The sequence below is a fragment of the Malaclemys terrapin genome, chromosome 2 (assembly GCF_027887155.1).
Source record: "Malaclemys terrapin pileata isolate rMalTer1 chromosome 2, rMalTer1.hap1, whole genome shotgun sequence".
NCBI classification, from domain to species: domain Eukaryota; kingdom Metazoa; phylum Chordata; order Testudines; family Emydidae; genus Malaclemys; species Malaclemys terrapin.
Genome location: NC_071506.1, coordinates 284,282,295 through 284,298,383, shown reverse-complemented (window position 1 = coordinate 284,298,383; position 16,089 = coordinate 284,282,295). Strand labels below are relative to the sequence as shown.

Below are 16,089 nucleotides of genomic sequence, written 5' to 3'. Positions count from 1 at the left end.
GACCTTGGGCCTCTATGTCCCTCCGGCTAAGGACAAGGCCAAATCGCTTCCGGCGGCTCAGCCTGCAAGGGGCAGATATGAGCCCCCATACAAAAGGCCCAGAGACCAGAAGCGTCAGTCTCAGAGGCAGTCCCGCTCTGCCCCGGTCCCTCTAAGGGCCAGAGGCAGGGGAAGAAGTGGTTTTGACTATCTGCAGGGGGGCACTAGGCCTGTTGCCAGGGAGACCCCCACCGATTTAATAAAGTTTGTGTTCTGCAACCGATTGTTTGCCTTCCTCAGGGCGTGGTCCCACATAACTTCAGACCAATGGGTCCTCAGTACTATCTCCAAGGGCTGTGTGTTGCAGGACTAGAAATTAATAGCTTACAAGTGGATGTGGTATACCTAGACTTTAGTAAGGCATTTGATACAGTCTCGCATGATATTCTTATTGATAAACTAGGCAAATACAATTTAGATGGGGCTACTATAAGGTGGGTGCATAACTGGCTGGATAACCGTACTCAGAGAGTTGTTGTTAATGGTTCCCAATCCTGCTGGAAAGGCATAACGAGTCGGGTACCGCAGGGGTCTGTTTTGGGACCGGCTCTGTTCAATATCTTCATCAACGACTTAGATATTGGCATAGAAAGTACGCTTATTAAGTTTGCGGATGATACCAAACTGGGAGGGATTGCAACTGCTTTGGAGGACAGGGTCATAATTCAAAATTATCTGGACAAATTGGAGAAATGGTCTGAGTTAAACAGGATGAAGTTTAACAAAGACAAATGCAAAGTGCTCCATTTAGGAAGGAAAAATCAGTTTCACACATACAGAATGGGAAGAGACTGTCTAGGAAGGAGTACGGCAGAAAGGGATCTAGGGGTTATAGTGGACCACAAGCTAAATATGAGTCAACAGTGTGATGCTGTTGCAAAAAAAGCAAACATGATTCTGGGATGTATTAACAGGTGTGTTGTGAGCAAGACACGAGAAGTCATTCTTCCGCTCTATTCTGCTCTGATGAGGCCTCAGCTGGAGTACTGTGTCCAGTTCTGGGCACCGCATTTTAAAAAAGATGTGGAGAAATTGGAAAGGGTCCAAAGAAGAGCAACAAGAATGATTAAAGGTCTTGAGAACATGACCTATGAAGGAAGGCTGAAAGAATTGGGTTTGTTTAGTTTGGAAAAGAGAAGACTGAGAGGGGACAGGATAGCAGTTTTCAGGTATTTAAAAGGGTGTCATAAGGAGGAGGGAGAAAACCTGTTCATCTTAGCCTCTAAGGATAGAACAAGAAGCAATGGGTTTAAACTGCAGCAAGGGAGGTCTAGGTTGGACATTAGGAAAAAGTTCCTAACTGTCAGGGTGGTTAAACACTGGAATAAATTGCCTAGGGAGGTTGTGGAATCTCCATCTCTGGAGATATTTAAGAGTAGGTTAGATAAATGTCTATCAGGGATGGTCTAGACAGTATTTGGTCCTGCCATGCGGGCAGGGGACTGGACTCGATGACCTCTCGAGGTCCCTTCCAGTCCTAGAATCTATGAATCTATGACTTGATCACATTTATAATGTGCAAGCAGAATAAAGGCCAGACCAATATTATATAAACTTGCTGCTTTAATAGGCCCAGTTTCACAGAGTTGAAAAAAAGAGCCAGATCAGGTGAGAAGAGGATGGGGATCAGTTATTTTCCATGTCCACTGCAGGTAGGACAAAAAGCATCAGCATAATCTGCAGCAAGGGAGATTTAAGTTAGATAATAGGAGAAACTTTCTAACTACAAGGCTGTATCCGATAGACTGATTTAAATAAAGGTGATTTAAATCAGCTATTTAAATCAAATGGAAAGCCTTGATTTAAATAATTGATTTTAATCATTTTTTCCATTTGTATTTCAGTTATTTTCTGAAGAAAATTTTGCTGTAAGGGTAGTTAAGCTCCGGAATAGGCTTTCATGGAAAGTTGTGAACTCCCCATCACTGGAAGCGTTTAAGAATAGGATGGACAAACTCTCATCAGGGATGTTCTAGGTTTACTTTGTCCACATCAGTGTAAGGGGCTGGACTTGATGATCTTTCGAGGTCCCTTCGAGCCCTACATTTCTGTGATTCTGTGAAACTGTAAGTAAACAGGGAATCATCAAGTGGTCTGTTTCTGGTGGGTCCTGAAGGGATCAGTTCTTGGTTCTGTCCCGTGTAACATTTTTATCAATAACTTTTTGAAGAAAACATAAAATCATCACTGCTAAAATTTGCAACTTATACACAAATTGGGAGAGTTGTAAATAATGGAAAGGGCAGTCACTGATTCAGAGCAATTTGGATCACTTAGTAAACTGGTCTCAAGCAAATAATATGCATTTTAATACGACTAAACATAAATGTATACATCTAGGAACAAAGAATTCAGGCCATACTTACAAGGTGAGCAGCTCTAGCCTGAGGAGCTGTGATGCTAAAAAAAAACTTTGGGGTCATGGTGGATAATGAGCTGAACATGAGTTCCCGATGTGATGCTGTGGCCGAAAGAGCTACTTGCATCTGAAGAAGTGAGGTTCTTACCCACCAAAGCTTATGCTCCCAATACTTCTGTTAGTCTCAAAGGTGCCACAGGACCCTCTGTTGCTTTTTTCAAGAACAAAGTCAATTAACTTGTTTGTAAGTTTTACATAGTAATAAAGTATCTTTCACAGGATAGATATAATCAATGGTTTCTACAGACAGTAGCTTACAAGTTTTAACAGAAGACCCAAGAGATTTTTGTACTTGGTGAAACTGTTGGATTTTAAAGTGTGGGGGACAAATTATGAGGGGGTCACTGTCACTTGGGGGAATCACTGTTAGTATCTTCTTTTATATCCCTACAAGTAGAGTATATTTACATTATTTATCTCTAAATATAGAAGTTTATCTTATCAGGCTTGCGCGCATAAGGCTGAGTTTGGAGAATAGTATGTATTTTTCTCCAGTGCTCATGATAGTTGGATTTCATAGTTGCTAATGGACATTGAGCCAAGTTCCCCCCTTCCTCCCCCCATCCCTCCAGTTCCTCCTGCTTTTTCTTGTTTGGATGAAGTATAGAGCTTCAATAAATGAGCCTAAATGCACAGAAATCAGGCAGAGAGGTATAAATCGGATGTTCTCAATACTTGATATTAAGTGAATGTGTACGGGCTGATTGAGTTACATTCTCTGCCAGATAAAATGCTTAGTGATTCTGTATTTGGGTCAAAGAGACTTACATTTTCTTTAGCCTTTTTTTAGAAAGGGGAGGGGTGAGGATTGTACCTCTGTTTAAATTGAGCTGTGTTCTATTTGTAGATAAACTTTGTCTTAAGAGTCTTAGACAAAGGAAAGGTTGAAGTGGTGTTGATTTTTGCTGTGCTGGTGCAGTAGCTTTTTGTGGGGGATACATTTTGTTTCAAAGGCTGTTTGGTTGTATTTTAGTTTCAAAAGGAGAGTAAGGATGATCATTCCCTTATTGCTTAATCTGCTATTTTTAAGGATTAAAGCCATCAACAGAAAATCCATTTTGAGAATTATGGAGCTATTTCAGTGAAAGATGTTTCAGTTCAGTTTAGCCTGCTGAATATCCCTTGCTGGGAAGCATACGGAGCTGAGTGCATAGCCATATTCAAATAGGCTTGTGAATGAGGCTATGCCTCCATTTTGAGGCACATTAATGACTCAAACATAATCAGCCAATAGGTGCCAGGCAGATGAAATAAATCATTTGCATAAAACTGAAGTGTCTCCCAGGAGATGAGTAGGAGGACAAGGATTTAAGTATTAATGAGCTGCTACTCCCAAATATTTTTGATACACTAAGAGTTTATAAAGTTTTAAAGAAAAATATATGGAAAATAAGACCTCACCTTATCAGAGACCCTTTTTTCAAACATGCTGCGTATAATCATTCCTACCTTCCATCTCCACCCCCGTTTCCTAGCTTGTGCTCACTATTTTAATTCAGCCAGACGTCCCCGGAGGCTTAAGAATTGTAGCTGTAAATACAGTTCCCTGCTTTGAGACTTTAAGATGCAGATGTATTTTTCATGTGTCGTTCTTGGCCTTAGAATGAACTTTGATAGTGTTTTTTCTTTGTTGTACCAGCTGGTGCACAATATTTAAACTAGGTTTCAGAGTATCTTCTAAAATACTTTTTAGATCTATAAAACGTATGACAGCAAAGCAGTGACACAATCTAGATACATGTCTGTGAGTGTACTTCTATAACATGCCTATCTTTAAAACTATGATTAGGAAAGAGACGAGAACATAAACTGTAAAGCTATTCAAGCACAGAGTGTGTCCATCGTAGCTTTTTCACTAAGGACAGTAGCTTCCATGAGAGGATTGTTCTCGTCAAATGGATTGTAGTAGGGACTTGGAAGTTTGGAGATCTGTAGTCTACGTTTAGGCCAAGTCACAACCTCTCTGTGCCTCCATTTCTGCACCTATAAAAAAAAAAGGGGCGGGGGGGAATAATGCTTACCCGGCTTTAGTAACTTTGTTGAGATCTATTGATGTGATTAAGAATATTTCCATGTCATTCTTCCTTCAGGTCATTCCGGAAATGGAAACTTCCTTTTTCTCTCTTCCTTGTTTTGCTGATGCAAGATGCTCCATTCCCTTTTGATTTTAGAAATACATTTGTGTGAGAGAAAGTTTCCTTAGTGTCCCTTCGAGTTGGGAGAAACTTGATTTAATCATTCAGTTCATGTCCTCGGTCACATTACCAGACTTCAAGAAGATATGTAATTAATCATTTACAGTGCAGACATCTTTCTCCATTCAGTTCCCAATGTAACTCTGAGATAGTAATAAATATTTGAGACTTTAAACAGAGTAACACTTCCATAAACGGTAAATGGCCCATTCAATCTTAGTTATGTGCCAGGTTATTCATTGTTTTAAACCAGTTCCTTTTCAGATAAAACTAGTCTTGAAAGCATTTGTAGCTATTTAACTACCCCATCCTGTTGAGTGACCATCATAGTTAGCACTTACACAATGCCTTGTGTTTCCAATATGCTATACAAACACTGATCACTTAATGCCCACAGTAGTCCTGTGAAGTATGTATTATCCCGTTTAGACCGAACAATTGTAAGTTTAAAAACCATGACACTTGGTCTCCGTGTTCAACACATGTGCCTGCAATGGTGCCTTTTGTTAGTGGAAAGCAGTATTGCTACTGGGTTATTCAGGGAAATGGCGGTGGTGCCAACTCAAAAGATTGGCATGACTGATAAGTCTCATCCTTCCCTGATTGAACATAAGAATGGCCATACTAGATCAGACAAATAATCCACCTAGCCCAGTATCCTGTTTTTCGACAGTGGCCGGTGCCAGATGCTTCAGAGGGAATGAACAGAACAGGGCAATTTATCAAGCGATCTGCCCCATCATCCATGTTGACATCCTCATGTTTCCCTGCTGAGCAATTCAGTTACCCTCCTGCATGCTGAAAGCTCTTATTTAGGCATCAGCCATAGCCGAGATGGAATAAGCAGCCCGGTTCTTGCTACCATCATGGAATGGGGAAGTTATGTGCCTTGGATTGCTAGGCTCAGAATGGAGAGAGACATGTAGGGTGCAGCGAGATTAATTGCTGTATGCTTCTGGTCCTACCTTAAATGTTCATTTTTACCTGATATGGAGGTCAGACGTGGTTTGGTACTGGAAGTCTAGATGGATTAGAGAAATCTGATCTTTAGAGGACGCCAGTTGAAGATCAGTGGAAGGAAAGTGCCCTTTTTCACCAGGAGATTTCCAGTCATTAACTGAAATCTCAAAATCTCTTTAACTGGTCATAGCCTATGGTTCCATGGTCATATTGGCTGGTGCTCTAATTGCCCTTTATCCTAAAACTCGGCCCTGAAAATTTGCAGGGTGGTGAGCTTGGGGAATTTCAAAATTTCTGAGTGCTTGATTTTTGCAACCTTAATGTTCTTTTAACATAGTTTGTGAATGTGTGTACACGCGTACGCATAATTTTATGGGTTTTTAAAATAGCAAACTGAAAAAGCAAATTCCATCATGTGGCACTGTATTGACACCCTATCACAGAGTGCATGGCCGGCCCCTCTTCTTCTGGGCCTGGTTCTTCAGGCCTTCCTTAGGTCCCTCCCCCTCTGCCCCTGGGGTCTCTTCCCCTGAGGATTCTAATCCAGGGTGCTCCTTTGGTCCCCCTTCTACTCCTGTGCGGTCTCTTTCCTGGCTGTTGTCTAGGGTCTAGATCCCCTTCTCCTGGGGCCGTAGGTCCTCCCTCTCACTGGGGTCCACCCATATAGGGGTCTCGCCCCCATGCTTTGGGTTACTTGCCCTCTTTCTCCCAGTGCATATTCCTCCATCAGCTTGACTGCTGGTGTTGCCAGTCCCAGACTCACATGTTCTCTGGGAGGCCATGCACAAACTGTTCCAGTATCACCTGGTCCGTGATCTGCTCCACCGTTTGGGTGTTGGGCCACAACCACCGTGTGGCCCAGTCCATCAATTTCTGGGCGAAGGCCCGGGCCACACGCCCTGTCCACCTGGCCGACTGAAATGTCTGTGGATATTTCTCTGACGAAAGCCCCACCTGGTCTAGGACGGCCCCCTTCATGGTGTCATACTCCCTGACTTGTGCATCAGTCAGGACCATATATGCAGCCTGTACCTCCCCAGTGAGATATGGGGGCTAGCTGTAGAGCCCAGGTTGCCCTGTCCCATCTGGTGCCCACAGCAGAGGAAGGCGTCGGGGTCATCATCAGGGCAGGGCCCATTTTACAAAGGCCCAACCCCATAGTGTGGGTGCCATCTCCCCCCAAGGAACTCACCAGTTTCTGCAGGAGTTGTTGCTGCACCCCCTCCTGCTCCTTAATAAAGGCCTGTACAGTCCTCTGCTGCTCAGCCTGCCAGGTGGGTAGAGCCTGTCTCTCCATCTGGTGGGATTGCTGGAAGGCCTGCAGCGTCTTCTGCATCTCCTCTTGCTGCTGAGTCTGCCACTGCAGGGTTCCCTCCATCCCCAAGTCACTAAACTATAGCTCTGGCACAAAAGGATCCTGGACAAGCCTCCACATGTCATGGGGTGCACAGCCGGCCCCTCTTCTTCTGGCCCAGCTGCCCTCCCAAATAAGTCCAGGGAGACTTCAGCTCTGTGTAACACCAGTGTCCTTTATTCTTTACACGTTTTCCCACCACTGGTGTCCAATTGTATACAATCCGTACAGGTTTCTTGCCTGCCACAGGCTGGGTCAGTAACCAGCTCGAGGGCTTCCACCTCCCTCCCTGACTGACCTCCTCTCTCTCTGGCTGCCCCTGCTCCCTCTGGCTCCTTCCCAGCCGTTGTAGTTCTTGGCCTATCAGGCTGGCAGGTGCTGTCAATCGCCAGGCAGCCATGAGGCTTTTCAACCAGCCCCAATCGATCCCCCCTGATTGGGGCTGGCGTGACAGGGGCTGATGAGGTGTGTTTGCAGCAGCACCCTGCCACACACCCACCTTGTTCGCCAGCAGGGTTGGTGTGACGTTCCCCTCTGGTGTTATCTGGACTGGTGATCTGCTTGGCCACTCCAATCCTTGACTCTGGGAGCCAGTCTTACCCTGCTCTGCAGTGAGAACCCCCACTCCTGGGCTGTTCACGCACAGCCTCTGGCATGTCAGCTGCTCCTGGGATTGTGCAAGCAAATGACACTAGCCAATATCTATAAATAGAGATATATCTATCTCATAGAACTGGAAGGGACCCTGAAAGGTCATTGAGTCCAGCCCCCTGCCTTCACTAGCAGGACCAAGTACTGATTTTGCCCCAGATCCCTAAGTGGCCCCCTTAAGGATTGAACTCACAACCCTGGGTTTAGCAGGCCAATGCTCAAACCGCTGAGCTACCACTCCCCCAGACACAACCCGAGGAACCTCCGTCTTGTAGTGCCCAGTTATGCCTGCTGGATGCTGCAAGCTTATATGAGTTCATCAATTTAACAAAGAAATTGATATGTACCAGGCTTGTTATCCCAGGGGGAACCTCTGACACACTTCAAACCAAATGCACTGCTTCGGGTAGAATAAACAAACAAATTTATTAACTATAAAGATAGATTTTAAGTGATTATAAGTCAAAGCATAACAAGTCAGATTTGGTCAAATGAAATAAAAGCAAAACGCATTCTAAGCTGATCGTAACACTTTCAGTGCCCTTACAAACTTAGGTGCTTCTCACCTCAGGCTGGCTGGATGCTCTTCAGGCAGGCTCTCCACTTTGATCAGTGCTTCAGTCACTTGGTGTGGTGTCTGTAGATGGACGTGGAGAGAGAGAGAGCATGGCAAATGTCTCTCCCTTTTATCATGTCCTTTCTTCCCTCTTGGCTTTGCCCATCTTCCCCCCCACACCCCACTTCAGAGTCAGGTGAGCCTTACCTCATCGCAGTTCCAAACTGACCAAAGTCTCCTTTCTCAACCCCCCTCCAGACCTTGTGTCCCAATCTATTCCTGACCTCCTGCATTCAGATCAGGTGGTGGTTCTTCCACATTGCCTGAATAGCAGAAGAGGGGTCACTGAGAGCACAGGAGAAACAGGCTCCCTGTTCTCAGTTCCAGTGCCCAGCCCCATCCTGGTTTGGAACTGCTGGGAGCAGCCATTACAGGGAAAGACTGGTTTTGACCCTGAAGCCTTGGGCTGAAGAGCGTGCTCTGTGGGGATGGCGCATGTGCAATCTGGTAAGCACTCGGAGCTGTCAGAGGTTTGAGCATGCTCACTGAGCACAGAATCTTCTGAAATTTTAGCTGCTAAAATCAAAGTTTCAACTGATCATGTGTGAACTGCCATTTTTTCCCACAGGCTTATAACTTGGCCAAATTTGGGCAGATGTTCACTGGGTTGGCAAAAGACTACTTCTGCCAAATTTCAAGTCCCTACTCCAAAGCATGTGGGCGCTAGAGGTTATCAAAGGGTTGCCAGAACTTTTTAACATGGGTAAAATTTATTTCTTATTCAAGTAGTGTCCCTATGGGTGCTCCACTGTGCTGCTGATCGGAGAACTTTGGTAGCAGTGTCCATTCGGCCTGCACATGCGCTGTCCCTGCCCTCGTGCTCTGCCACGAGGCTAACCAGTGCTGCGTGGGCAAACCCCCCTCAGTTCCTTCTCTGCCGCAAAGTCCTTGACAAGAGCTGCGAAGTAGAGGGGAGGTGGGTGGGTCATGGAGCACCCATCGGGGGACACATCTCAAAGAACCATCATTACTGCACAAGGTAACTTCCTCTTTTCCCTAGCTTCATTCTCAGAAATGGCTGAACCAGTTTGGGTGAAATTAAAAGCCTGAGGCAGAAACCCAGAACATAAAATATCAGCCCAGATGGTTCATTTGGCAAAGTTTTATAAGCAACTGAAAACAGGGTCTTATAATGGAAAGTGAGCAACTTTAGTAACAGGTGGCACTTACCAGCCACACCTGTGATCAGCAGCAGCTCCTGAACTCTGAAACTGCCATGTTCTGCTGACGGTGTTTATAGAGAGTTTTTAATGCATGCTTGAATGTGCCCATTAATGCTAATATCATGCACTAATTATTTAACATTACAACTTTCCTTTGGGTTTGATTTACATTCAAGGCTTTTGTAAAGACAGCATTGGAGTTAGAGATGCAGTGTTAAATTATTTTGGATTTCCGTAATTGCTTTGATGTCTCAAGTCAAGATAGTTTGAGGAAGTTTTCTCCAATAGGAAAGTTCATTTACTGGAAATTCTGAGAGGCAGGGGCAGATTGTACTATCTTAAATTAAAATGTAATAAAAGTTTTATCATTTCCATGCTTATTTATGTTTGGATTAATGAATGGCTCATTTTGGGAAAAGGAAGAATAGAGTTACAGTATCCTACCGGCTATTCCCATTGCTGTGATTACATGGAGTAATAGTATGGCCAGTACAATTGATCCCAGCATTATACAAGTCATTTTCTCAGTGCCAGGTCATTATGTGGAATGTCCTTTTTCTTTCTCCTTCAAATTCCCTTCTCACTTTTCCCCAAAGAGATTAATTGGATTCTCTGTGCTGGATCAGCTGAGCTGAGTTGTTTCACCGTCAGCAAACTCAGTGAGAAGCAAGAGCTGGAGTAGACAAAGACAGAATTCTACTCAGGAGAGTGTAGCAATAGACTTCATTGTAGCTTTGAACAAAAATGTCCTTGAAATACCTTTTTGGTAAGGTTAACTGCTGTGACTGGGGGAGCTAGCAAACTGAAAGGTCTCCTCAATGATTCTTACAGACTAATGAACAAATTTGATTAAGATTTGGCAGCTTTTCCTAATATTCCCTGTAACTAGCAAATCTTCCCAGGCAGTGCTGTGCTCCATGTTTGAAAAGAGAGCAGCCTAGTAATTAAATGATGAACGAAGGCAAATGTACTGATGAGCGTGTTGGGTGGTTAATTAAATGAAAGAAAGAGAATGTAAAACAAAAATGCCCGTCTAATGTCCCTTGAGGCCCTGCCAACCCCCCGCTTCCCCATCCAAGTTTACAATGGATAATAATGGAAAGTAGACACCTGCACAAATGCTGTTTTCTTGGTTGGCCCTTTGTGGTCGGAAATTGCTGCTGCACTCCACCAGCCTGGCATGTGTAAGAAGGTAACTAATGATTATCTACACAAATCACCTTCTAATTCATAATGTAATAGTGACATCCCCCAATGTAGCACCATCACCTTGATGATACAGTGTAGCTGTATCATTTTAAAATATCCAGGCTTTCCTAGGTGGCATGATTTTTTTTTTTAAACTTCAGTGTTCTGTTAAGACTTTCTTCCCCTTAAGTTATTGTTAAATTTTTAGAACCTTAACACCATTGTCTCAGAATTTTCATTCTGATTGTGCCTTGGTTGGAGTGAGATTCAACCAAGGCATAATCCAAGGAGTGTGGGGAAGGGATAGCTCAGTGGTTTGAGCATTGGCCTGCTAAACCCAGGGTTGAGAGTTCAATCCTTGATGGGGCCACTTAGGGATCTGGGGCAAAATCAGTATTTGGTCCTGCTACTGAAGGCAGGGGGCTGGACTCGATGACCTTTCAAGGAGAAAGGCCAAATATAATGCAAGAAAAAAGCCCCCTGTAATTAGTACAGGGGGGAGAAAACATTAAGCATCATGGAGCAACACCAAGTAGACAAAATCAGGTAAGAAACTAAACATGCTTTGGGTGAGCAAAACCAGTTCTGCTTTGCCTCTGTGAAATGTGCAAGCCAGAAAATATGAAATGTACACAGCAATTCTTGGAAGACCTTGGGAAGGGCTCTTTTCATTGTTCAGCTTACCACACAACTGTTCCAGTAGATCCTTACCATGGTCGTACAACATGACAAGCTGTTGCATAATGGATGTTCTTTTTTTTTTTTAGAAATACCTTATGTTCTTATGTTTAGAAATACAAATATTCTGCATCTTACTCTCCAGATGACAAGGGAAACTGAGTAAACTTGTGAAGGGTTTTGTGGGCCACATGGTTCATAGAGTTCAGATACCACTGGAAGTGCAACAGTAAATCACTTCATAGTGTAGCGGACTCTGGTATTATAAAACTCTGGGGATGGTGAAGCAGATGTTTCTGTACTTTTTTTTAATGCATTGCAGGGTGCAAATTGCAATTTTCTGTTATAGTTACTCCACTTTAGATCTTCAAGTGCTTTTCTATTTTGTGCCAAATTAAAAGATTTGGGAAGAAAAATATCATTAGGTTGCTATTTAAAAGGGTTTTGCTTGGGTTTTTTTTGCGGGGGGGATTTGTCTTTCACTGGTGTTTGGACAGTGTTTTCAGATAAATTTTTTGGAAGTGGACAAGGACACATTTAACATAACTATAGCCCTACTTCTTTGTGAGAGTCAGTACATATAATTTTGATGGCTGGGAATTTAATCACATCTTTTGTTGGAAGAAGAACAGTGAAGAAAACTAGAAATTGCAGTCAAAATCCTGGCATCCCTTGACTTTGTAACCCATAAATTAAAGCTTTTTGTGCTGTGAAACATTCAATGCCAAAGCATGATAAGTCTAACAACTTCTGTACTAATACATTTCTGTACTATTTATTTGATGTCTAAACCTAATTGCCACATCTCTACTTTACCTTTTTAACCTCTACTGCTATAACAGTCAAATTACTTTGGCTGCTGCGAATCTCCCGTATTCAGAGTGTAAAATTTTGGATGTGGGGAACTGCCATATAGTGTGACATAAGAGGAACTAAAGTCAGAGAAAAGTGCTAGCAGTATCACTAGTGTGGGTATAAAACAGGGACAGCATAAAAGCAGTTTTATATTTTGGGGTTTTATATTCTGGGCTGAAATTGGTCCAAGTAAATAAGCAACCTATATACCTAACGGTTTTTAGGTACAACTTATTAGACAATGAGTTTTCCTATAGACACTAAAGAGAGTTTTTCTACAGATGTTAATAATGGCTTGTTGGGTCAGCTGTTAGTTTCTCTAGTTAAACCATTTGGGTATTTGGGAAGTTCGTGATCTCTGGAAAGGCTCACGAAAGGCATTCCAACTCCCAAGAGCCTTTCCAGAAGCAGCCATCATATAACCTTAGCTGCTCTTTGTGCAGTATTTGTCCTTCAATGCCATTATAGTAGCATTTTTAAAATAAATGAATGTAAATGAAGTTTAAAATATATATGGGTGTCGTCTTCTTTTGGTCAGCAAAACCAGAAGAGATAAAACCGGTGGAGCTTCTGACGGGAAGTGACATCACAGCACCTCCAAACAAAGAGCTTCCTCCAAGCCCTGAGAAGAAGACCAAGGTAGGTGTGCCATTATTTCATGGCTTCTTTATACCCAGCTCTGTGGGTTTGGTTTCCCCTGCTTGCTTTACTCCTTGCTTCTTAAGCTGTGATGATATCGTTCTCTTTTCTGAGCTAGTGGCTTCTGGGAAATATTTCATTTGAACACCAAACAATGTAATTCAATTGTAAAGTTACAAACAAATTGGCCTTCAGTAAATCTAATTGAAACAGGATTTAGCCCAACAAATTTATGCTCAATTTAAATGTAAAATAATAAATTAGGCAATGTCCATGGTGGGGAGAACAATACATTTTCATAATGACATTTCAAGAACATTCAAATTTTGATCCACTTGATAGTTTCGTTATTATTAATTTATTTATATTTCAGTAGCATCCAGGGGTCCCCATCAGGACTTGGGGCTCTAGTCTGCTTGGCATTGTACAAACAGATGGTCTCTACCTCAAAGAGATGGCAGCAGTCTGAACCAGAACTCTTACTGAAGTTTTGAACCCAAACAGTAATCTCTCTATCAGTGAATGCCATGGTTTTACTCTCATTCACGTTGTCACCTGACAAATCCAAAGGAATAGGCTTTAAACAACTAAGCTCCAATTTTTATTAAGAGTTGATACCTAAGGCTGAATCCAGGTCACACTGAAGACATTGGGAATTTGGCCATTGATTTAGATTAGTTTAGGATTTAGATCTTGCACTGCATTATATATGTACAATTAGACAGAAATGTCCCATTCATTGAGCATAGGACTAAATGTCAGGAACTCCAAGTATTAATTGCAGCTCCACCACTGACTCTCTTCTGGAGCCTTCATTGTCTCTGGGCCAAATTCTGGTCCCATTGAATTTAATAGCAAAACTCTTATTCACTTCAGAGGGCAAAATCCTGGTCCCAGCATTGCTATTCCCCATCTGTAAAGCTGGTAATACATTATTTCCTGTCAATGTTATATGCCAGCTCCCGGCCTTTCTTTTGTTACGCTCAGAAAACAGGACGTTTAATGTTTTTGTTTCCTCTAAATAGCATTTTATGTTCCTTGCTGCTTAACATTTTTGTTTACAATGCGCTGTTTTTTTTTCTTTTTGTCTGTGTTTGTGTTTACATTGGATGTTGCTTTTTGAAAAATGTAAAGCCTTCAGCATCCACACCATCAGCAAAACCTGCAGCAACGAAAACCAAGCCTCTGTCCACTACAAGCCCCAAGCGGCCAGCTTCTACCACAACTGGCCAAAACAAAAAACCCACCAGTCCTACTGCAGGTCCTACTTCAGCCACTACTCCCAAACGCTCAGCCACCAGTACTACACGTCCCTCCACTTTAACTCCTAAAGACACTAAACCAAAGGTAAGAGAGAATATTTCACTTGCACATTGAAGCTCCAAGGCTTGTAGACCAAAATCCAGGTAACTTTTATCTGACTAGCAACAGTCAACAGGAATCAAAGGGTAGCATAGTTCTAGAGAGAACAATAAGATTAAAGCCTGATCTTGCTAACAGATCTGCATGGACAAAGGTTTTGCCTCCATGGATCTGAGCAGAATATGTATTTTGGCACTGAGGAGTAGGAAGAGCAGGAGAGCATTGAAACTTTCCTCTGTGTTTTGGTAGTTATTATCATGAACTACTAAAAGGTGCTCAAGAAAATTTTTTATTTTTTTAAATTTAAAACAAAAGCCTGTAACCTTCTTTGTTCTGCATTATATACTTCAGAAAACTGTTGAATTAATGTGATTGAATTGGGAACTTAATGTTAATGTTCAACTCCACATTCTATAAAAAGAGCTAGACCAAATAAGTCAACAAGAAAACTGGTAAAACAGAGGGTAAATAAGACCACTGGGAAGTAGGAAGGGGAAAGGTTAAGAGTACTGGATAGCTACAGTCTAACAAGGCAAAGCAGAGACTATTACAGTAAAATTGGGTTTAAGCTATGGTAGGGAAAAGTCATCTTAAATATTAATAAGGGACTGGAAGAAGCTGCCGAAACAGGTTGTGGAAATCTACCATCATTGGATGTCTTCAAGACACAGACTAATCACCCATTTTAGGTAATATCAGTTGTGACACAAAGCAGGGGTATAGACGAGGTGACCGAATAGAGATGCTTCCACTCATAAATAGCTCTGTGAAATCTTCTCCAATGTCTTCCCAAATAAATCCCCGGAAGAATGACCTACCAACACTCCCCTTGAGATGAGCTGCAGGAATAACCTCCCCACCCCACACGTACATACCCTAATGGTGTTTGTGGATTGGGTGCAATCCTTCCAATTCAATGTCACTTTATGTAATTTCGATAGGGCCCAGATACCATGATGATGGATGCCATTAGATACGACTTATTAATTGATCTGCCCAGTAAATGCTTGCAGGTTGTAATTCTGTGGTCATTCACGTGCCAGTCAACTCTAAAGCATCATATCCTAGAGCTAAAGAAGGATATAAGCACTCAATGTAGAGAACTGGAAGCCTGTCTCCAATGTCCCCCATGCTGATTGTGACCTGTAAGTGGGTTGTGCAGTGTGTATTTGGTATTTGTAGAACACCAGACTTTTAAAGGGACACTGACAAAATACAAATATTTTTTTTAAAGTTCTTGTTTGTAATTGCATCAGAGATTATTAAATTGGAGCAATTTAAAAATCTAATGGACTTTCTGCTCCTCACTCAGCTAGGAAAATAAAACCGTTTACTTTACCTCTCACTGCATCATCTCCAGATGTTTAAATTTAATCAACTATTACATCTAGGTGCTTACATTTACATCCAATTTGAAACAAGACATTTTTGTTTATAACAACTTCATGTGTATATTCTCATGCAGTAGTACAAAAACTGCAAAGGAATGTTAAAATAAATTTCAGCTGTAAATCTTTACATTCATCAGTGTGTTTAAGGCCTTCACTGTCAAACACAGATCTAACGGATTGTGTTTGAGTGTCCCCTATACAGGTGGTTACAAAAGGGCAAATATATGTGTCTTTGTCTGTCTGAACAAAGCCAATATATATTTTGATGGAAATACTGATTTTTGGGTAGGTAATCCCACTTTCACTTCCTTCTTCCATAGTTACTTTTCTAAAATTATCATTAATCATAAATTTAAAACACTTCTTAAAATTGATTTTAGGTAAGCCATAATACCGCAGAAATTCTGAGTCATTACCTAATATTGTGTAACTCCCCTGCCCCTCCTTTCCCAAATAACCACTTCTAAATTATTTCCAATTTCTGTTGATGTTGCAGTCAAATCGTCCCACCTGTTTAGTTTTCCAGGAAGGAACAAACCACTCTCCATTTTCCTGATGGGTCAGTTGTTCATAAATTGA

General features: G+C 42.1%; 1 protein-coding gene across 9 annotated transcripts in view; it reads left to right on the top strand.

The window, feature by feature from the left end:
* Nucleotides 1-16,089, top strand: part of MAP4 (microtubule associated protein 4) — a 258,149-nt gene that overhangs the window by 219,415 nt on the left and 22,645 nt on the right. For all 9 annotated transcript variants that reach the window (XM_054016829.1, XM_054016827.1, XM_054016833.1 and 6 more), the window contains 2 exons: nt 12,657-12,757; nt 13,892-14,104. In XM_054016829.1, coding sequence (XP_053872804.1) covers nt 12,657-12,757; nt 13,892-14,104 — 314 coding nt within the window. The remainder of the gene's footprint in view (nt 1-12,656; nt 12,758-13,891; nt 14,105-16,089) is intronic.